Source organism: Lissotriton vulgaris, unplaced genomic scaffold, assembly GCF_964263255.1.
Source record: "Lissotriton vulgaris unplaced genomic scaffold, aLisVul1.2 SCAFFOLD_1368, whole genome shotgun sequence".
Taxonomy (NCBI): domain Eukaryota; kingdom Metazoa; phylum Chordata; class Amphibia; order Caudata; family Salamandridae; genus Lissotriton; species Lissotriton vulgaris.
In genome coordinates this window covers 470,144-494,158 of record NW_028255661.1, presented here as the reverse complement: position 1 = coordinate 494,158, position 24,015 = coordinate 470,144, and the positions used below count along the sequence as shown (strand labels likewise).

The 24,015-nt window shown below is 51.9% G+C and overlaps 1 protein-coding gene across 1 annotated transcript in view; it reads left to right on the top strand.

The window, feature by feature from the left end:
* TTLL10 (tubulin tyrosine ligase like 10) overlaps window positions 1-24,015 on the top strand; it is a 172,908-nt gene that overhangs the window by 128,140 nt on the left and 20,753 nt on the right. The window contains exon 9 of the mRNA XM_086952019.1: window positions 13,358-13,474. Coding sequence (XP_086808145.1) covers window positions 13,358-13,474 — 117 coding nt within the window. The remainder of the gene's footprint in view (window positions 1-13,357; window positions 13,475-24,015) is intronic.

The window sequence follows — 24,015 nt, the reverse complement described above, 5'->3', positions numbered from 1 at the left end:
CAGACCCCTCATAAAGTCTTTCCCTGATACATACATTCACCTGTAGTCTTCAGATGTAAAGGGACACAACATTTGGTAAAATGTAAGTTTGTGGCTTTTGAGAAGAAATAGGGTTGGTCCATCTACATGTTAATGCTACCCGCTTGGTCCAGGACAGTGTCTAACCTAATGCAGCCCTAAGTTTCCGAACTGGCATGGGATGTGGGGTTAACATTTATATTGTGGGGGAGCCAGGGAACAAAACCCTGTCCATTTCACTCCAGGATTCTGGTCAGCAGCAAGAAGCCAACTTGCCAGAGGTTCCGGGCCATAAAACAGCACACTGCCGGGTAGCATAACAGCAGGAGAGTCGACCACTACTAAATAACATAGTATCAATACCTTATTGGCATACCAAGTCAGCCAGATCCTGCCTTTGTAAGTGCAAGGGCTCTATAGAGTGATGCACACAAGGCAGTTTCAGTCTGTTTCTTATTAAACACTGCTTTTTTCCAGGTAATTTGTCTATTTTGGTGACATGCAGATTCTTCCATCTATGTACAGATCATCCGCAAATAGCCCGTACCAATTTCCAACACATAGGGCCCCACACTCCAGTGCAGCCAGAGCCCCAAGCCCACCACCTCCTTCTGATGGTGCAGAACTCAACTGGGACATCTGTAATCATGACCGGAAATTGGGATGGGTTGTAGTCTTGTGGTCATGGTGAGTAGAACATGGTAATATGATCAGGGAGCCATGACACTCCATGGAAGAGGTGTTTAGGCAACATTTGCTTTGCACTCATATGAAGTGATGCTTCAAATGGGCAATGGATTTGGAATCTCATCCTCATAAGAGCCTTAAGCAGCGGAATACTGAGGTCTGTAAATGCTTATTGTGTAATCCCAGATTCATTTTTGTACCCAGGTTCAGTTGCTTGCTTGGTTCGGTTGCTCTAGCTGGTAAATAGTATTGCTGTCTAGTAACAGTTATACTGATTCCCTCTTTCATCAGTTTATCCGGGTGAGTGGCTTAGGTACTCCTGGAGTGGTGTCCTTTTATTGGGGGTATGGCTGTTAGTCTGTCATTGCATTAGAGCAAGTAACTCTGCCAGCTTTGGGGAAGACTCGCCGCTATATTTAGAGATTTCTGCAAGACAGGCCGGGAGCTCTCTACTTTCATAGGAGCCACCAGCACATCAGCTCCTCTGAAGGCTCTGCAGCTTTGCTTGAGTGGTCTCCACTTTTAATGCTGCTATGCAAGATTTTTTTTTCTTCCACAAAAACAATCTCCTGCAGCAGGTACATGTAATTGAAAAACCAAAAAGAAATGCCCCTACCATGCGGCAAGATTTCTATCCGCCTGTGGGTGTAATTTTTAGGGCTCGCCTGCAGATGCGCTCAAGCGCATAGCTGGCGAGCTATATTGTGGCTTAAACAGAGTTTAACCATCTCGGCGATTTGTTGCAGTGCCCGAGAGCTCGTGCACATCAAAGCCACCAGCCTCCTTGGGCATCTCAAGCTTCCCCCAGCCGGCATTTCTCCTCCCCTAATTATTCACTGCACGGCTACCGGCCGGCACATCAAAGACTGCTGCTCCCGGCCCCTATTCTTCCCTTCTTGCCTCTCCCCGCCCCCGCTTCCCACCACAGCAATGCCGAGTGCTTCTTTATATTGCCGCCTAACCATCTCACACGCTGCTCTTGAAACAATAACCCTTGTTGGTCATGATATCATTAAACGCTATTTTATCAGGGCCACACAGAATTTTATAAAGTCTTTTGCTGGCATTTTCGTTTTATGCTGATTGCTATTTTACACCTTTCACATGCTGGCGATTTGCTTCAAAGGAATACATTCATCCTGAATCCCGTTACTAGAGCTTTCTCCTCTTCTGCTATATTTATTTTATTTATTTATAGCATTTGTAGAGCGCTTCTGCAACCCTACGGGCATCCTGGCGCTGTGTACATATTGCTGAAAATACTGTGCATCAGAGGAGGGGGATAGTATAAAGTTCTGGTGAGATTAAACTTTGGGGAAGAGCCATGTTTTCACCTTTTTACGGAAAGCCATCAGTTCGTCTGTTTTCCTGATGTCGATAGGCAATTTGTTCCACAGATGGGCTGCGGCTATGCTGAAAGCTCTGCCACCATAAGTGGCTTTCCTGATCCTGGGTATGCTTATCAGGTTGGAAGATGAGGAACGGAGGGACCGTGTGGGTATATACCATTTGAATTTCTTTTGAAGTGGTCGGAGGCCCATTCCGTGTACTGCCCTAAAAACAATGCAGAGGGATTTAAAGCAGATCCTTTGATGTACAGGTAGGGTTTTAGTTGAATTTCATTGATCTTTTTTACTAATGATTTATAAAAAGTGCCACCCACCACACAACTCCACCTACACAGCTCCACCGATGCACCCACCACACAGCTCTACCGATGCACCCACCACACAGCTCCACCGATGCACCCACCACACAGCTCCACCGATGCACCCACCACACAGCTCCACTGATGCACCCACCACACAGCTCCACCGAGGCAGCCACCACACAGCTCCTCCGAGGCACCCACCATACAGCTCCACCGATGCACCCACCACACAGCTCCACTGATGCACCCACCACAAAGCTCCACGAATGCACCGACCACACAACTCCACAGATGCACCCACCACACAGCTCCACAGATGCCCCCACCACATAGCTCCACTGATGCCCCCACCACACAGCTCCACTGATGCACCCACCACACAGCTCCGCCGAGACACCCACCACACAGCTCCACCGAGGCACCCACCACCCAGCTCCACCGATGCACCCACCACACAGCTCCACCGACAAAGCTCCAAAGATGCACCCACCACACAGCTCCACCGACACAGCTCCACCGATGCACCCACCACACAGCTCCACTGATGCAACCACCACACAGCTCCACGACACAGCTCCACTGATGCACCTACCACACAGCTCCACTGATGCAACCACCACACAGCTCCACCGACACAGCTCCACCGATGCAACCACCACAGAGCTCCACAGATGCACCCACCACACAGCTCCACAGAGGCACCCACCACACAGCTCCACCAAGGCACCTACCGCACAGCTCCACCGATGCACCCACCACACAGCTCCACCTATGCACCCACCACACAGCTCCACCTATGCACCCACCACACAGCTCAACAGATGCACCCACCACACAGCTCCACAGATGCAACCCCCCACACAGCTCCACCGATGCACCCACCACACAGCTCCACCGATGCACCCACCACACAGCTCCACCGATGCACCCACCACACAGCTCCACCGATGCACCCACCACACAGCTCCACCGACACAGCTCCACTGATGCACCCACCACACAGCTCCACTGATGCAACCACCACACAGCTCCACCAACACAGCTCCACCGATGCACCCACCACAGAGCTCCACAGATGACCCCACCACACAGCTCCACTGATGCACCCAAGACACAGCTCCACCGAGGCACCCACCACACAGCTCCACAGATGCACCAACCACACAGCTCCACAGATGCACCTACCACCCAGCTCCACCGATGCACCCACCACACAGCTCCACTGATGCACCCACCACCCAGCTCCACCGATGCACCCACCACACAGCTCCACCGATGCTCCAACTAAGCTCCACCAATGCACCCACCACACAGCTCCACCAATGCACCCACTAAGCTCCACCGATGCACCCACCACACAGCTTCACTGATGCACCCACCACAGAGCTCCACTGAGGCACCCACCACACAGCTCCACCGATGCACCCACCACACAGCTCCACCAATGCACCCACCACACAGCTCCACCGATGCACCCACGACACAGCTCCACCTACACAGCTCCACCGATGCACCCACCACACACCTCCACCGATGCACCCACCGCACAGTTCCACCGAGGCACCCACCACACAGCTCCACCGATGCACCCACCACACAGCTCCACCGATGCACCCACCACACAGCTCCACCTACACAGCTCCACCGATGCATCCACCACACAACTCCACCGATGCACCCACCACACAGCTCCACCGAGGCACCCACCACACAGCTCCACTTATGCACCCACCACACAGCTCCACTTATGCACCCACCACACAGCTCCACCGATGCAGCCACCACACAGATCCACTGACACAGCTCCACCGATGCACCCACCACCCAGCTCCACCGATGCACCCACCACACAGCTCCACCGACACAGCTCCACTGATGCACCCACCACACAGCTCCACCTACACAGCTCCACCGATGCACCCACCACACAGCTCCACCGACGCACCCACCACACAGCTCCACCGAGGCACCCACCACACAGCTCCACCGATGCACCAACCACACAGCTCCACTGATGCACCCACCACACAGCTCCACCGATGCACTTACCACACAGCTCCACCGAGGCACCCACTATACAACTCCACCGATGCACCCACCACACAGCTCCACCAATGCCCCCACCACACAGCTCCACCGAGTCACCCACCACACAGCTCCACAAATACACCCACCACACAGCTCCACAGATGCATCCACCACACAGCTCCACAGAAGCACCCACCACACAGCTCCACAGAAGCACCCACCACACAGCTCCACCGATGCACCCACCACACAGCTCCGCCAATGGACCCACCACAAAGCTCTGCAGAGGTACCCACCACACAGCTCTGCCGAGGCACCCACCACACAGCTCCGCCGAGGCACCCACCACAAAGCTCCACCGATGCACCCACCACACAGCTCCACTGATGCACCAACTAAGCTCCACCGATGCACCCACCACACAGCTCCACCAATACACCCACTAAGCTCCACCGATGCACCCACCACACAGCTCCACCGATACACCCACCACACAGCTCCACTGATGCACCCACCACCCAGCTCCACTGATGCACCCACCACACAGCTCCACCTACACAGCTCCACCGATGCACCCACCACACAGATCCACTGACACAGCTCCACTGATGCACCCACCACACAGCTCCGCAGAGGCACCCACCACACAGCTCCACCGATGCACCCAACACACAGCTCCATTGATGCACCAACTAAGCTCCACTGATGCACCCACCACACAGCTCCACCAATGCACCCACTAAGCTCCACCGATGCACCCACCACACAGCTCCACTGATGCACCCACCACACAGCTCCACTGATGCACCCACCACCCAGCTCCACCGATGACCCACCACACAGCTCCACCTACACAGCTCCACCGATGCACCCACCACCCAGCTCCACCGATGCACCCACCACACAGCTCCACCGACACAGCTCCACCGATGCACCCACCACACAGCTCCACTGATGCACCCACCACAGAGCTCCACCGATGCACTCACCACACAGCTCCACCGATGCTCCAACTAAGCACCACCAATGCACCCACTAAGCTCTACCGATGCACCCACCATACAGCTTCACCAATGCACACACCACAGAGCTCCACTGAGGCACCCACCACACAGCTCCACCGATGCACCCACCACACAGCTCCACCACTGCACCCACCACACAGCTCCACCAATGCACCCACCACCTAGCTCCACCGATGCACCCACCACTCAGCTCCACCGACACAGCTCCAACGATGCACCCACCACACAGCTCCACCAATGCACCCACCACACGGCTCCACCGAGGCACCCACCACACAGCTCCACCGATGCACCCACCACACAGCTCCACCGATGCAGCCACCACACAGCTCCACCGACACAGCTCCACCAATGCACCCAGCTCCACTGATGCACCCACCACACAGCTCCATCGACACAGCTCCACCTATGCACCCACCACACAGCTCCACCGATGCACCCACCACACAGCCCCACCGAGGCACCCACCATACAGCTCCACCAAGGCACCCACCACAAAGCTCCACCGATGCACCCAGCACACAGCTCCACCGAGGCACCCACCACACAGCTCCACAGATGCACCCACCACACAGCTCCACAGATGCACCCACCACACAGCTCCACTGATGCACCCACCACACAGCTCCACCGAAGCACCCACCACACAGCTCCACCGATGCACCCACCACACAGCTCTGCCGATGCACCCACCACACAGCTCCGCCGATGCACCCACCACACAGCTCCGCTGATGCACCCACCACACAGCTCCGCCGAGGCACCAACCACACAGCTCCACCGATGCACCCACCACACAGCTCCGCCGAGGCACCAACCACTCAGCTCCACAGAGGCACCCACCACACAGCTCCACAGATGCACCCACCACAAAGCTCCACCGATGCACCCACCACACAGCTCCACCGATGCACCCACCACACAGCTCCACCGATGCACCCACCACACAGCTCCACCGATGCACCCACCACACAGCTCCACCGATGCACCCACCACACAGCTCCACTGATGCAACCACCACACAGCTCCACCAACACAGCTCCACTGATGCACCCACCACACAGCTCCACTGATGCACCCACCACAGAGCTCCACAGATGACCCCACCACACAGCTCCACTGATGCACCCAAGACACAGCTCCACCGAGGCACCCACCACACAGCTCCACAGATGCACCAACCACACAGCTCCCCAGATGCACCTACCACCCAGCTCCACCGATGCACCCACCACACAGCTCTACTGATGCACCCACCACCCAGCACCACCGATGCACCCACCACACAGCTCCACCGATGCTCCAACTAAGCTCCACCAATGCACCCACCACACAGCTCCACCAATGCACCCACTAAGCTCCACCGATGCACCCACCACACAGCTTCACCGATGCTCCCACCACAGAGCTCCACTGAGGCACCCACCACACAGCTCCACCGATGCACCCACCACACAGCTCCACCAATGCACACAGCTCCACCTATGCACCCACCACACAGCTCCACCGATGCACCCACCACACACCTCCACCGATGCACCCACTGCACAGTTCCACCGAGGCACCCACCACACAGCTCCACCAATGCACCCACCACACAGCTCCACCGATGCACCCACCACACAGCTCCACCTACACAGCTCCACCGATGCACCCACCACACAGCTCCACCGATGCACCCACCACACAGCTCCACCGAGGCACCCACCACACAGCTCCACTTATGCACCCACCACACAGCTCCACTTATGCACCCACCACACAGCTCCACCGATGCAGCCACCACACAGCTCCACCGACACAGCTCCACCGATGCACCCACCACCCAGCTCCACCGATGCACCCACCACACAGCTCCACCGACACAGCTCCACTGATGCACCCACCACACAGCTCCACCTACACAGCTCCACCGATGCACCCACCACACAGCTCCACTGATGCACCCACCACACAGCTCCACTGATGCACTTACCACACAGCTCCACCGAGGCACCCACTATACAACTCCACCGATGCACCCACCACAAAGCTCCACCGATGCACCCACCACACAGCTCCACCAAGTCACCCACCACACAGCTCCACAGATGCATCCACCACACAGCTCCACAGAAGCACCCACCACACAGCTCCACAGAAGCACCCACCACACAGCTCCACCGATGCACCCACCACACAGCTCCGCCAATGGACCCACCACAAAGCTCTGCAGAGGCACCCACCACACAGCTCTGCTGAGCCACCCACCACACAGCTCCGCCGAGGCACCCACCACAAAGCTCCACCGATGCACCCACCACACAGCTCCACTGATGCACCAACTAAGCTCCACCGATGCACCCACCACACAGCTCCACCAATACACCCACTAAGCTCCACCGATGCACCCACCACACAGCTCCACCGATACACCCACCACACAGCTCCACTGATGCACCCACCACCCAGCTCCACTGATGCACCCACCACACAGCTCCACCTACACAGCTCCACCGATGCACCCACCACCCAGCTCCACCGATGCACCCACCACACAGCTCCACTGACACAGCTCCACTGATGCACCCACCACACAGCTCCGCCAAGGCACCCACCACACAGCTCCACCGATGCACCCAACACACAGCTCCATTGATGCACCAACTAAGCTCCACCGATGCACCCACCACACAGCTCCACCAATGCACCCACTAAGCTCCACCGATGCACCCACCACACAGCTCCACCAATGCACCCACTAAGCTCCACCGATGCACCCACCACACAGCTCCACCGATGCACCCGCCACACAGCTCCACTGATGCACCCACCACCCAGCTCCACCGATGCACCCACCTCACAGCTCCACCTACACAGCTCCACCGATGCACCCACCACCCAGCTCCACCGATGCACCCACCACCAGCTCCACCGACACAGCTCCACTGATGCACCCACCACACAGCTCCACTGATGCACCCACCACAGAGCTCCACCGATGCACTCACCACACAGCTCCACCGATGCTCCAACTAAGCACCACCAATGCACCCACTAAGCTCTACCGATGCACCCACCATACAGCTTCACCGATGCACACACCACAGAGCTCCATTGAGGCACCCACCACACAGCTCCACCGATGCACCCACAACACAGCTCCACCACTGCACCCACCACACAGCTCCACCAATGCACCCACCACCCAGCTCCACCGATGCACCCGCCACACAGCTCCACCGACACAGCTCCACGGATGCACCCACCACACAGCTCCACCAATGCACCCACCACACAGCTCCACCGAGGCACCAACCACACAGCTCCACCGATGCACCCACCACACAGCTCCACCGATGCAGCCACCACACAGCTCCACCAACACAGCTCCACCAATGCACCCAGCTCCACTGATGCACCCACCACACAGCTCCACCGACACAGCTCCACCTATGCACCCACCACACAGCTCCACCGATGCACCCACCACACAGCTCCACCGAGGCACCCACCATACAGCTTCACCAAGGCACCCACCACAAAGCTCCACCGATGCACCCAGCTCCACCGAGGCACCCACCACACAGCTCCACAGATGCACCCACCACACAGCTCCACAGATGCACCCACCACACAGCTCCACAGATGCACCCACCACACAGCTCCACTGAAGCACCCACCACACAGCTCCACCGATGCACCCACCACACAGCTCCACCTACACAGCTCCACCAATGCACCCACCACACAGCTCCACCGATGCACCCACCACACAGCTCCACTGAAGCACCCACCACACAGCTCCACTGATGCACCCACCACACAGCTCCACCTACACAGCTCCACCGATGCACCCACCACACAGCTCCACCGATGCACCCACCACACAGCTCCACCGAGGCACCCACCACACAGCTCCACTTATGCACCCACCACACAGCTCCACTTATGCACCCACCACACAGCTCCACTGATGCAGCCACCACACAGCTCCACCGACACAGCTCCACCGATGCACCCACCACCCAGCTCCACCGATGCACCCACCACACTGCTCCACCGACACAGCTCCACTGATGCACCCACCACACAGCTCCACCTACACAGCTCCACCGATGCACCCACCACACAGCTCCACCGATGCACCCACTACACAGCTCCACCGAGGCACCCACCACACAGCTCCACTGATGCACCCACCACACAGCTCCACTGATGCACCCACCACACAGCTCCACCGATGCACTTACCACACAGCTCCACCGAGGCACCCACTATACAACTCCACCGATGCACCCACCACACAGCTCCACCAAGTCACCCACCACATAGCTCCACAGATACACCCACCACACAGCTCCACAGATGCATCCACCACACAGCTCCACAGAAGCACCCACCACACAGCTCCACAGAAGCACCCACCACACAGCTCCACCGATGCACCCACCACACAGCTCCGCCAATGGACCCACCACAAAGCTCTGCAGAGGCACCCACCACACAGCTCTGCCGAGGCACCCACCACACAGCTCCGCCGAGGCACCCACCACAAAGCTCCACCGAATCACCCACCACACAGCTCCACTGATGCACCAACTAAGCTCCACCGATGCACCCACCACACAGCTCCACCAATACACCCACTAAGCTCCACCGATGCACCCACCACACAGCTCCACCGATACACCCACCACACAGCTCCACTGATGCACCCACCATCCAGCTCCACTGATGCACCCACCACACAGCTCCACCTACACAGCTCCACCGATGCACCCACCACCCAGCTCCACCGATGCACCCACCACACAGCTCCACTGACACAGCTCCACTGATGCACCCACCACACAGCTCCGCCAAGGCACCCACCACACAGCTCCACCGATGCACCTAACACACAGCTCCATTGATGCACCAACTAAGCTCCACCGATGCACCCACCACACAGCTCCACCAATGCACCCACTAAGCTCCACCGATGCCCCCACCACACAGCTCCACCGATGCACCCACCACTCAGCTCCACTGATGCACCCACCACCCAGCTTCACCGATGCACCCACCTCACAGCTCCACCTACACAGCTCCACCGATGCACCCACCACCCAGCTCCACCGATGCACCCACCACCAGCTCCACCGACACAGCTCCACCGATGCACCCACCACACAGCTCCACTGATGCACCCACCACAGAGCTCCACCTATGCACTCACCACACAGCTCCACCGATGCTCCAACTAAGCACCACCAATGCACCCACTAAGCTCTACCGATGCACCCACCATACAGCTTCACCGATGCACACACCACAGAGCTCCACTGAGGCACCCACCACACAGCTCCACCGATGCACCCACAACACAGCTCCACCACTGCACCCACCACACAGCTCCACCAATGCACCCACCACCCAGCTCCACCGATGCACCCACCACACAGCTCCACCGACACAGCTCCACCGATGCACCCACCACACAGCTCCACCAATGCACCCACCACACAGCTCCACCGAGGCACCCACCACACAGCTCCACCGATGCACCCACCACACAGCTCCACCGATGCAGCCACCCCACAGCTCCACCGACACAGCTCCACCAATGCACCCAGCTCCACCGATGCACCCACCACACAGCTCCACCTATGCACCCACCACACAGCTCCACCGATGCACCCACCACACAGCTCCACCGAGGCACCCACCATACAGCTTCACCAAGGCACCCACCACAAAGCTCCACCGATGCACCCAGCACACAGCTCCACCGAGGCACCCACCACACAGCTCCACAGATGCACCCACCACACAGCTCCACAGATGCACCCACCACACAGCTCCACAGATGCACCCACCACCCAGCTCCACTGAAGCACCCACCACACAGCTCCACCGATGCACCCACCACACAGCTCTGCCGATGCACCCACCACACAGCTCCGCCGATGCACCCACCACACAGCTCCGCTGATGCACCCACCACACAGCTCCGCCGAGGCACCAACCACACAGCTCCACCGATGCACCCACCACACAGCTCCACCGATGCTCCAACTAAGCTCCACCAATGCACCCACCAAACAGCTCCACCAATGCACCCACTAAGCTCCACCGATGCACACACCACTCAGCACGACCACAGCATCACTCAGCACCACCACAGCATCACTCAGCGCAACCACAGCATCACTCAGCGCAACTACAGCATCACTCAGTGCAACCACAGCATCACTCAGCGCAACCACAGCATCACTGGTTCAAATATGTTCTTTCAATGTTTCAAGCTGTTTTCAAGCTTTCACGCTTTATTACAAATCACAAAAAGATGTTAATATTTCACTTCTATTCTTGGATTTTTGTCACAATAAAAAACACTGAACATAAACTTCACAAAAGTTATTTACAAAAGTTTAAGCTATTGCCATTACAAATTAAATAAATTATTTAAGTATTAATTATTTAAAATTAAAAGCCATTGTTATTTGTATTATCAATACATCTAAGTCACGTAAATACAAAACATGTTGCATTACAAATGCTATAGGTGTCACATTTGCGAAAGTTATAACTATTGGCATTGTAAATGACAAAGCTATTAATTTAGCTATTTAAAATAAAAACACATAAATAAAAAAAAATCAATTATAAGACCAATAGCTCAAACTTTCCTAATGCGAGCCCTATTGCATTTCCAATGCTTGTTTTGCTTTCCTGCTTGGGACAATCATGATTTTCCTGATCGTCCCATACAGGACAAAAGTGCATCGGAAAAGTGAGGCACTTAGACAAATTATGTCCTTGGGGCTATCTAAGGTTTCCTCCAGTGGAGCCAGCAGAGAGCTTCTCCGTGGAGACATGTTGGTTCACCTGACTCTAAATAGAGCGGGCAAACTGGGAGTTTGGTAAAAACTCCCACATTTGTGGTGGACTACTCTGCCCGCCCAACTCTTAATAAACCCCTTAGTCTGGTTGAGTTGTTTTGTTATGTTCAGTTGTATAGACAAGTCGAATTTGCCAGTTAGTTTCTTTTTCCCACATGGGCTGAATTGTCCCGTTGGTTTCAGTTGCTCAGGCCACAAGATATGTCCCATTTTGAAGTGCTGAACAGGACAGTCAAGCTTTTCTGTTTGTCTCAATTTCCAAGGCTAGGTTAGTAGTTCTGTTTCTTTCAGTTGTGTAGGCTGATTGCATTGGCCAGTGTATTTCAGTTGCCAGCGCTAGGTGACTGGTGCTCTTGGTGTTCTGTACTTCAGTTACTTCAGCTGGTTGAGTTGTCTCGTGAGGTGCAGATGCCTAGGCAGGCTAGTTGTCTCATTTCACTCGAACACTTAGTCAGGATAAGCTGTCCCTTTTGGTTTCGTTACCCATGCTGGTGACTTGGCATGCTTGGTTTAGGTGCAGAGTGACTTGTTCCTTTAGGTGGAGCTACCCAGACTAGATGGCTTGCCATGTTTGGTTTAGTTGCTCACACTAGTTATGATGCTTTTTAAGTTTGTTAGTTCATTTTGGTTTAATCGCCTTGTGTGGTTGTTCAGTTGCATATTTAGTTCAGCTGCCCATACTAGATGAGTTGTTCTATTTGATTGAGATTTACAGACTGGTTAAATAGTCTTGCTTGACTAAGTTGCCCCTAGTCTGTTTAAGTTGTCTCATGACCCAATGAATGGCCTTATTAATAGTCTTAGTTTTTTTGTAATGCAAAATTGTTGAAGTGCTCTACTTGGCTTGCTTGCTGAGTGCGATAATCAGGTCTCTATTTCCAAATTGACCAGGCTGGCGGTACCCTCCTAAAAAGGCCATTGTAAAAATGAGTCGCTTCCTATTGAACCCATGACTCATTGTCCCTACATGATGCTGACCCCCGGTGCCTACATGACCCTTTGCCCATGCCCGGGCCTCCAAATTGACTGTTAGCCATGTATGACTATGCCGTCTTCTAATTCTTCCCTTCTGTCCTCTGCAGAAGCGAATGCAGCAGATCATGTTCCACTGCTTCATGGCTGTGAAGAGCAAACTTGAATGTAAGATGGGATTCTTTGACCTCATTGGCTGTGACTTCTTGATCGATGAAGACTTTAAGGTATCTTATTTAAAAATTTCAAGTTTTGTTTTATTTTTGTTTTCCTCATTCTATCCTTCAGAGGTAAAGCCTTTTTACTACTACCTCGTGCAGTAATAACGAGCTTCATGTTAAACACTTTTTAATTCCTTTCATCGGAACTATGTGCTGCTCCTGTCATTCCCTATAAACTTTGCCCAGCATAAGCCGCTCCCTTCTACTGTTTCACTTTGAGCCACTGTATTTGTGTTCCATAGTTAGAACCAGCCTTGGTCAGAGCTCCCTTCATATCTATATGCTCATACCAGGATGGGACCTAGCCTCCCTCTTTGTCCCATTCGTCCCATATGCTCATGTCAGGTTGGGACCTAGTGTTGGTTGTATGATAGAGGCACGCAAAGCTCAACCATGCGTGCTTCTACCACGAAGCCTGAACCATTACTGCGACTTAACTATGCATTCCTTTACCATGCATGCCTTTTTACAACACAATTTTGTGGTAAAGGCATGAATGGCAAGGGTGTTTGCGTGGCTAAGTTCGCCACTACTCCGACCTCCCCTCAACCTGCCCTAAGCCCTAAATTACAAAACCCCTACCTGCCCCCCACCCTTAGCCCAAAATTACAAACCCCCTAACTGCCCACTGCCCTTAGCCCTAAATTACAAACCCCCTACCTGCCCCTGCCCTGAACCCTAAATTACAAACCACCTACGTGCACCCCCGCCCTGAGCACTAAAGTACAAACCCCCAACCTGCACCCCCACCCTGAGCCCTAAAAACGGTCCATTCCTTAACTACTCCCCCAAACCCAGCCCTTAAAGCTCTCACAAAGAGTGACCCCCAGATCCGGCCCCAGCCTTCTGTGTCTGCTGCTTCCCGTTGTGACGCTCCTGTTCCTGTTTCAAGTTTCGCGTAGTTCTAGATGTTTCCTCCTAGTGTCACCTGGTGCTGGCAATGAATCGGAAATGGAAACAGTGCCTCATATGAAGAGTCATTTGGAAACTTATTTATTTATTTTATTTTATTTTATTGAATTTGTATTGCGCTCAGCTACCCACAATGGGTTTCCCGGCGCCAGGGACAGACTGAAGAAAGAGAACAAGCAGGTGCAAAAAAAAGATCACAAAAAAGGGGAAATCAAAACAGAAAAGTTAAATTAAAAAACTTAATTCATCTATTTAATGTAAAGTGTCTATGCAAGCCTCTTTTGGTGGGACTGAGATGTAATGTCTGCAGAACACATCGACTGGCTCCTTGAGTCCGTCGGAAAAACAGCGGTCTGTCCCTACGACCGATGCCTCAGACCATCGGATCATAATCCGGTGGTCGGACCACTTCTATCGATGGTGGTGGGACCACCAATGACGGGCTGTCTGTGGTGGTCTCACCGCCATTCGAAATGAGGCCCTTCGCGCCAGCTTGTAACCCTTATTTGCCATAACCATCTTTTTTGAGTTTGAATAGTGGAATGTGAATCGCTTTTCTCATTTCGTGCGGTGCAACAATGGATATTTAGGTCATCTTCTCTTACCCTTGGCTAGACTTGTGAAGCGGTACAATAGGTTTCCGCTCTCACCAAGCTTATAAATCACTTCTTTCAGTCATTCGTTGAGGGCAGCTGGATTATCTGTCATGACCTGATGATACACAGATTATGGTAAAGATTGATCGCCAAACTAATATGTTAAACTATTTGATTATATACAAGAGATTCATTTACTGCTGAACATCAGCTGATTGAAACAAAAATTTGACTTGCAGGAACACTTAAATTATAAACACTTTATTTTTTATTTATCCTTAATTTTTGCAACATCCATATCTCAGTTGGATAAATTAAGAAGTCTGGGGACTTTTTAGACAAATACCTTAACATGGAGGAACCACCTGCTCTATCTCCTTTCATGGATAGTAAAGAACATTCCTTTAATCTCTCATCACATCAGGCACTGCCGTACCCGATGTGGTTAACTCAGCGCTGGGTTAGTTCAATATTTTTAATTGGAGCTCTCCAGAAAACAAACTAACTATCATCAAGTGCCTGACAGGCTGAAAAATGAGTTTCGAGACATATGGTTTTAGAGGCTAAACGTAGCCCTCACTGATTAGAAGTTGAGCATTAAATAGCTTAAAAAATAAATAACTCACATAAAAAATATATACTTAAACTTGGCCTCTCTTGTTTCTCGAACAGGGTTACATTTCCTTAAAGTGAACACAGGAGCATATTACCAAGGGCCTTACCGCCGCTTTAGCAGGAATTTTTCCCGCTAAAGCGGCGATAATTTCATCGCCCTATTACCAGCTGTCCCTAACACCAGTTAGCAACAGCTAGTAGGAGATAGCGAGCATCTTGGGGCCTGCTCTGCATGTCAGCGATCTTTATCGCTAATGACATGCAAGGTGGGCGTGGCAAGATGTTAGCGACTGGAAACAGTCGCTAACATCGCTATCTCCTATTACCAACTTTTGGAAATATTCACGCTAAGATCTCCACAAGCTAACGCCTGGCCAGAGCAGTTCTTAGCCATGTTATCCAATGGTAGGTGGATAACATGGCTAAGAGCATTAGCTCGGTAATGCATGAATATCGCTGACTTTTCAGCGATATTCATGCATTTCGGCCGATTTTTATCGATTAGGAGATAAACCTTGATAATAGCAAGGCTCCTAAGCGATAAAAATAGGCGATGCACGGCGTTAAAATAATAGCCGCTAACCAAGCATAACGATAATTATCGTTTATTCTTGGTAATATGCCCCACAGTCTTTTATCCATTAATATGCCTCCATGCACACCATAACCATTGCTGAGAAAAACATGTGGAGGTAAAAATTCACCTAATGCATATGCCCAAAAACTCCTCCCCTCTTAAACCTAGTGCACTACTTCCAAAAATTCATATCAATAATTAAAGCCCATCAATGTTCATGCGCCAAAAGTGTTTTCCCTCTGTAAGCAACAAACATCTATGTGCTAACAGACTTCCTTAATGTAAAGTGTTGTAAAGCACCTGTCATAAATCAAGCAACTAGTCACTCATTAGTGCAGATAGATCCACCCCTTCCAGTTCTCCTATCTCTTTAAACTGACTAATGTCAGAATCTCCCCCACGTTCCATGATCTTCCCTTGACCCCAGAACCTTAAACGATTGATCTGAAGGCACTTGAAATTATCTTTAGAGCTATTGACATGCAAGCCATTTCTATCTTCATAACTCTCTATTCACAAATTGAGCAGACACGTCTGCTGTCATGAATCCAGAATGATGTTCTCCTCGGGGTGAAAGTGGCCAGTTATGCAAACATCACCCCCTCTGCTGAAACATTGCACCCGAAAGGGGCCCTCAGAGATACCATCATTTTTTGCTTTCAGACCTTCACTGGTTTATTCTCCTATTTATTCTTGACTACTCTAACCCCATATTTATAAATCAGCATCATGTATTTATATTTTAGAGTTTTATTTAGTGCAGCATATTTCCACGTTGCTACTTCAAAGGACAGATTTTCTCATCCCTTTACCGTGCAGTTGAGGCTGCAGTGTTTGCATGAATATGGTTTTGGTGCTGTTTAGAATACTCTGCCGTGCTCACAATTGTATGTGCAGTACAAATGCATGTTAACATGCTGTTGGGGCCTGACTGCATTGTAAACTGAGGTGTCCCCTTGCTCTGAGTGCCGGACTGCATGTGAAACTGGTATCCTGACTTTTGGTTTGCCACTCGCATCACACTAATCTAGCATGTCCATAACCTCTTCCATGCTGATATGAGGCACGGTTGAGCTGCACTCATGACGAGCTCAGCTCGTCATGACCGTTGGAACGTTCACACACGGGGATAATTTCCCCCGCTGTGCTGAACGTTCCAAAACGGGTGTGGTTGTGACGAGCTCCGCTCGTCATGAGTGCAGCTGCACTGTGCCTCATGACGAGCCGAGCTTGTCACAAGCACAGCGGCGCATCGCTAGGCCCCCCTCCCCCCGCACAGCTGGGGGGAAAACATCCCGCAGTGAAGGGGATAAAGGCCTATCCCTGCACATGACAATGCGAGGTCCAGGGCCTTTTCTGTGATCTGGAGGGATGGACTAAACATGCCCTCGAAGTAGGCAGTGGACTACAGTCCCTGTCCTTGGTGTATCACGTTAAGCAGTCATTGCAGCATATGGTGTTTTGTGATTTGTACTGTGACTAAATGTTTTTCTTTCTCTCAGTGAAAGGACTGTCTACTGACCCTTCTCGGGTATTTTTTTAAATTAAAAAAAAAAGTTTTTATTATATTTATTGGTCGTCCAGAATCACAATAAAATCATGACAATAAATGCACATCGCAGGTGATTAGCCCAAAAAGGCCTTTACATTCCTTTCAAGGATAGGAGGTGTCCACAGCTGAAACCTTTTATTAATGTAACATATTACCGTGTCCCAACATAAACATAGTTGTCTCAAGGAAATATATCATAACAGTTAACTCTCAACAGCGCCCCCCCTCACGGTCACATGAAGGAAACTCCCCCATACCATGTACTATAAGTCGACTACGACTCGCAATTGTGGTGTGTCTACTAAATTCTCAGACTTCAGGTACCCCCAGACGGTACTACAACTCCTGAGCCAGTATGGTCAGTTTGAGTGCCCGCCATCTTTTGCGAGGTGAGGACCTCTCTCATAGGAACCTCTGTGGCCATGATATACCAAGGCCTAGCGTCATCTTCCAACATTCTAACTTGCCTCATGCGGATTAGGTCCGCTGTAGCCCATTCCCGTAAGTCTTTGGCCCAACTCTCCACAGTAGGGGTTGCCGAGCTCATCCACCTAATTGCAATTCTCTGTTTGGCCAGTACCAGCCCCAACTGGAGAAATTTCTGTGTAAGTTTTTTTCCTTTAGGTCTAGGGGGGAGTCCCAGAAGTATCTGCTTAACTGAGAGAGGCAGTGTCCACCCAGTAACCTTTTGAAAGTAGTCTAGCACCGACCTCCAGAATAGTATTTATTTATTTTATTAAGGAGTATTATATAACGCTAGCAAGACCCGAAGGTATCGGAGCGCTTTAAAACACTTTGTACAGAGGAAAACACATATTATAGCAGTAGTAAACAGGATGCCACAAGGTGCAGTAGAGGTCTTCTCGCGTTGTATAACGCTAGAGGCTGGGAAGTTACATAGTCTTGTAATAGTGAGCACAGTAGTTTAAGCCATGCACCCTTCCAATCAGGGGGGATAATGGGAAGGAGTCGGGCTAGGAGTGAGGTAGAGGTCTTAGTTTCAAAGTGTCATTGTGCCATAGTGCGCACGCTTGTGAGTTTAGGTGGAATCCATCCACGTATCTCCACGTGCAACGTAAATGAACTGCTGCCACAACATGTGAGAAACCAAGCCAGTGAACAAGGGCGGCTCCATGCCCGAAACGCGTATGGACCTTGGTGAAATTGAGCTGTGATAAGCTAGTTTGCCGCTCTGTAACCCAGCAAAATAAAAGGATGTCAACACGACGATGTGTGGTGCTTTCAATTGTGGGTGCTTCGTTTTTGAATATATTGAGGCCCATCCAGGTCGCGAAAGCGCCCCACTGCTTACACTGCAAGTCCAGCGCCATGACTTACACGGCGCGTCTGGAACGTCGTGCTCCGTTTGTGTGGTAGATACGAGACAGAGCTGCGGACAGGCAAGTTACAGCAGCCCACTGTGGTGAAAGAATAGCTTGATACATGACATTCTGGCACCCAATGTGGATTGAATTTTAATATTAGAACTATAAGAACCAGACTGCACTTCGCAGACGCCCATGTGGTGGAATACTTAAACATACTACGTGCAACGTAAATGAACTGCTGCCACAACATGTGAGAAACCAAGCCTGTGAACAAGGGTGGCTCCACGCCTGAAACGCGTATGGACCTTGGTGAAATTGAGCTGTGACAAGCTAGTTTGCCGCTCTGTAACCCAGCAAAATAAAAGGATGACAACACGACAATGTATGGTGCTTTCAATTGTGGGTGCTTCGTTTTTGAATATATTGAGGCCCATCCAGGTCGCGAAAGCGCCCCACTGCTTACACTGCAAGTCCAGCGCCATGACTTACATGGCGCGTCTGGAACGTCGTGCTCCGTTTGTGTGGTAGATACGAGACAGAGCTGCGGACAGGCAAGTTACAGCAGCCCACTGTGGTGAAAGAATCGCTTGATACATGACATTCTGGCACCCAATGTGGATTGAATTTTAATATTAGAACTATAAGAACCAGAATGCACTTCGCAGACGCCCATGTGGTGGGATACTTAAACATACTACGTGCAACGTAAATGAACTGCTGCCACAACATGTGAGAAACCAAGCCTGTGAACAAGGGCGGCTCCACGCCTGAAACGCGTAGGGACCTTGGTGAAATTGAGCTGTGACAAGCTAGTTTGCCGCTCTGTAACCCAGCAAAATAAAAGGATGACAACACGACGATGTGTGGCGCTTTCAATTGTGGGTGCTTTGTTTTTAGATATATTGTGGCCCATCCAGGTCGCGAAAGCGCCCCTCTGCATACACTGCGGGTCCAGCGCCATGACTTACACAGTGCGTCTGAACCGTCGTGCTCCGTTTGTGTGGGAGATACGAGACAGAGCTGCGGACAGGCAAGTTACAGCAGCCCACTGTGGTGAAAGAATCGCTTGATACATGACATTGTGGCACCCAATGTGGATTGAAGTTTAATATTGGAACTATAAGAACCAGAATGCACTCCGCAGACGCCCATGGGGCGGGATACTTAAACTTACCACGTGCAACGTAAATGAACTGCTGCCACAACATGTGAGAAACCAAGCCAGTGAACAAGGGCGGCTCCATGCCCGAAATGCGTATGGACCTTGGTGAAATTGAGCTGTGACAAGCTAGTTTGCCACTCTGTAACCCAGCAAAATAAAAGCATGACAGCACGACGATGCGTGGCGCTTTCAATTGTGGGTGCTTTGTTTTTGGATATATATATATATATATATCTATATATATATATATATATATATATATATATATATATATATATATATATATATATATATATATAGATATATATATAGATATATATATAGATATATATATCTATATATAGATATATATATATACACACACACTTATTATTATTATTATTAAAACAGTTTTGTATAGCGCGTGGTTACCCTAGAGCATCCCAGCGCTTCACCAAAAAGAGTAACAGATTAAGAGAGAGAGAGAGGCACAACGGTTTAGCAAAAGAGAAAAGTTTTCAGTTGTTTACAAAAACGCAAAAGGCATAGCTCCGAGCGCAAACCTAGGGGGAGTGAGTTCCAGAGGGTTGCAACCTTTACGGAGAATCTCCTCCCTCCTGAGCGGGCCTTTTTGACCCTGGGGATCATGAGTAAGTGTTGTTGGTCTGAGCGTAGTGTTCTACTTGCCTTATATGGGGTCACCAGCTTTTGAAGGGCAGGAGGGCCTTTGCCTTGCAAGATTTTATGTGCAAGGCAGAGAGATTTAAATTTCACCCTTTCTCGCACTGGCAACCAATGCAGCGCCCTCAATGCAGGTTTGGCCGAACGTGACATAGGGATGTTGTGGAGCATTCGTGCCGCCGCATTCTGAACTTGCTGTAGTTTGTTCAGAGTGATCTCGGGGGTACCCAGATAGATTGCATTAATGAAATCTAATCTAGATATAATCAGGCCCTGGATCAAAAGCTTCCGAGATAGAAATGGAAGCAGAGGCAGCACTTTGCGCACCGATCGGAGAAGGCCGAAACAGACACCAGCCAGTTTGGTAGCCTGGGTCCTGAAGGAAAGATCTTGCTTCAACCAAATACCAAGGCTCTTGATCTCAGCCTTGGGTTTGGGGGGGGGGATCCCAGGCAGCTAGGCCAGGCAGACCGGGGGGTGAGGGACTTTTCATCCCCATCAGCATTATCTCGGTCTTTGAACCGTTCAGCTTTAGTGCTGATTCCCCCATGCAGGTGTGGACTTTGGATAGGCAGGAATGTAGCACCTGGGGATTTTCCGTGGCCTGGGAGAGGGCAAACACCAGCTGGGTGTCATCGGCATAGCTCACGATTTTTTAAAAAAAAAAAAATTTTTAAAACCTTTATTTTGAAAGAGCACACAGCTATTCAGCCCAACATCCCGGAGGCAAGGCAGCATGGTGAAGCAGGAGCGCAATAGTGCAAAAACAGGTACATCAGAACAATGCAGGTTGTTTTTAACTTTTTATAATGAAGAAAGAAAACAAAAGAAAGGAAACGCCAAGTGGCGCCGAAGAGTGGCAATGGGGTAGAGAATACCGCAGGGTATAGGTAGCAGGTAGGGGAGAGTAGACATCGAATCATTGATACAGGAGAGTGAAGGATAGTAGGTGGGAGGAGGAAAAACAGGATCAATCAGGTAACGTGTCACAGTTGGCGTCACAGGCTACGGCGACGTATGTACATCCAGAGAAACAGGCTCAGGCGGCAGGCATACATCACCCCGGTAAGCATTCCAAGCTCCCCACACTTTACTCCATTTTCGGGCCTACCCCTAGCAACATAGGCCGTCTTCTCTCGGAACATACACATATCCATGTTGGCTTTCCATTGTACCACAAGGGGAGCTGTGGAGGCCCCCCATTTCTGAGCAATGTCCCGCTTGGCCACCATATTGCCTAGGGTCACCCATTGGGTCTGTGCCGTGTTATGATCAGACGGTTCCCAAATGTTAAGGAGACACCTTCGAGCCTCCGCCGTTGTCGCCACTCCAGTCACTTCACTCATAATACCGTGTATCCTTCTCCAATAGGAGGCTATGACGGGGCATTCCCATAAAATGTGCAGGAAGGTAGCGAGGGCACCACAGCCACGACGACAAAGACCGTCGGGCGAGTATCCCATTCGTACAAGCCGGGGGCCCGTCACATACACCCTGTGCAAGATCTTAAATTGCACCAGCCGAAGACGAGAAGAGATGGCAACCTCCTTAGGGGAGGACACTGCACTCTGCCAATCCTCATCATCGATCTCCAGGCCATCTTCCACCCACTGATCACGCACTCCAAGGAGAAGGTCGGTGCGGACATTGATTAGCTTTTTATATGACAGTGAGATGGCGCTATCAGGCGTATGGCCGTCCAACACTCTGTCCTCCAACGGAGAGCTCTCTGGAATCGCTCCCTCCGGCGGCATGGCCGAGAGCAGCGCGTGCCTCAGCTGGGCGTATCGGAAGAAGTCCGAGCCGCCCAACTGGTATTCAGCCTGCAACTGAGGAAAGGTCTTGATTACACCCTTAGAGACCATGTCGTCCACCCTAGAGATGCCTATGAGGTCCCATTTGTCGAAACCCTTGGTGTGCCATAGCCTGCCCAAAATATCGGAGTCATACAGAGGGGTGAATCTGGTCAGCCTGCCCCGCCATCCCTGCGCCTTGGTAATTACCCGCCAGATGCTAACCGCCGTCTTTGTCGGACCCGACATCCGCCGATCTAAGGATCTCGAATACAGGGCCCGATAGTAGTTACCTCCACCCAGAAGCCATCTGTCCATGGCGTAGCCGGGGCTGTTCACCGGGCCGTAAAAACCGTGATTAAGAGCCGTGAGCTGGGAGGCCCAGTAATACCTTCGTACGTCCGGCAGAGCTATGTCCCCGTCGTACCACGGAAGCGTGAGCTTCGTGACAGCGACGCGGGGGCGACCATCCCAGAGCAAGGCTCGTTGAAGACTCTCAATCTCCCTGAAGTAGCGGGCCGGAACCGGATCTTGGGTTTTCTGCAAGGCATAGAGAAACCTGGGCAAGGACATCATCTTAAATAATGCCGCACGGCCAAGCAGGGAGAGCGGAAGCTTTCGCCAGCTATCCACATCACGCCGGAGACGCTGAAGTGGAGGGAGTAAGTTGTGGTCATACCGTGCTTTCGAACTCCCAGAGATGTAAATCCCCAAGTACTTGAAACCCTGCACTGCTACCTGGATATTGCAGCCTCTAGGGAGGCGCGGCGTGTCCCCCTTCAGGACGTACAGGGAGGACTTGGCCCAGTTGATGACTAGGCCAGAGTATCTTCCAAAATGTCTGAGGACATCACAAGCCACGATAAGGGACTTGCAGGGGGAAGTCAGGTAGAGCAGGATATCATCGGCGTACAGGGAGATCCTGTCCTCGAAGCCTGGGGCCCAGGTGATACCATGCAGATCAGGGTACGCGCGCAACATGGCCACGAGCGGTTCAAGAGCCAGGGCAAACAGGAGAGGCGACAAAGGACAACCCTGTCTGGTACCCCTGTGAAGGGCAAAGGACGTCGATAGACGGCCGTTCACTGAAACATTAGCCAGTGGGCTAGCGTAGAGAAGTTTCACCCAACCCACGAACACCGGACCAAAACCGAGCTTCGCCAGCACTGCCCAGAGGTAGTTCCACTCCAGAGAGTCAAAGGCCATTGTGGCATCAAGAGAGGCGAGGACTGCCGGTTCATCAAGGGTATGGGCCCTAGCCAGGACGCCGTGGAGTCTACGCAGGTTGAGGGCAGTGTTGCGGTGAGGAATAAAGCCCGACTGGTCAGGATGCACTAGGTCGCCAATCACTC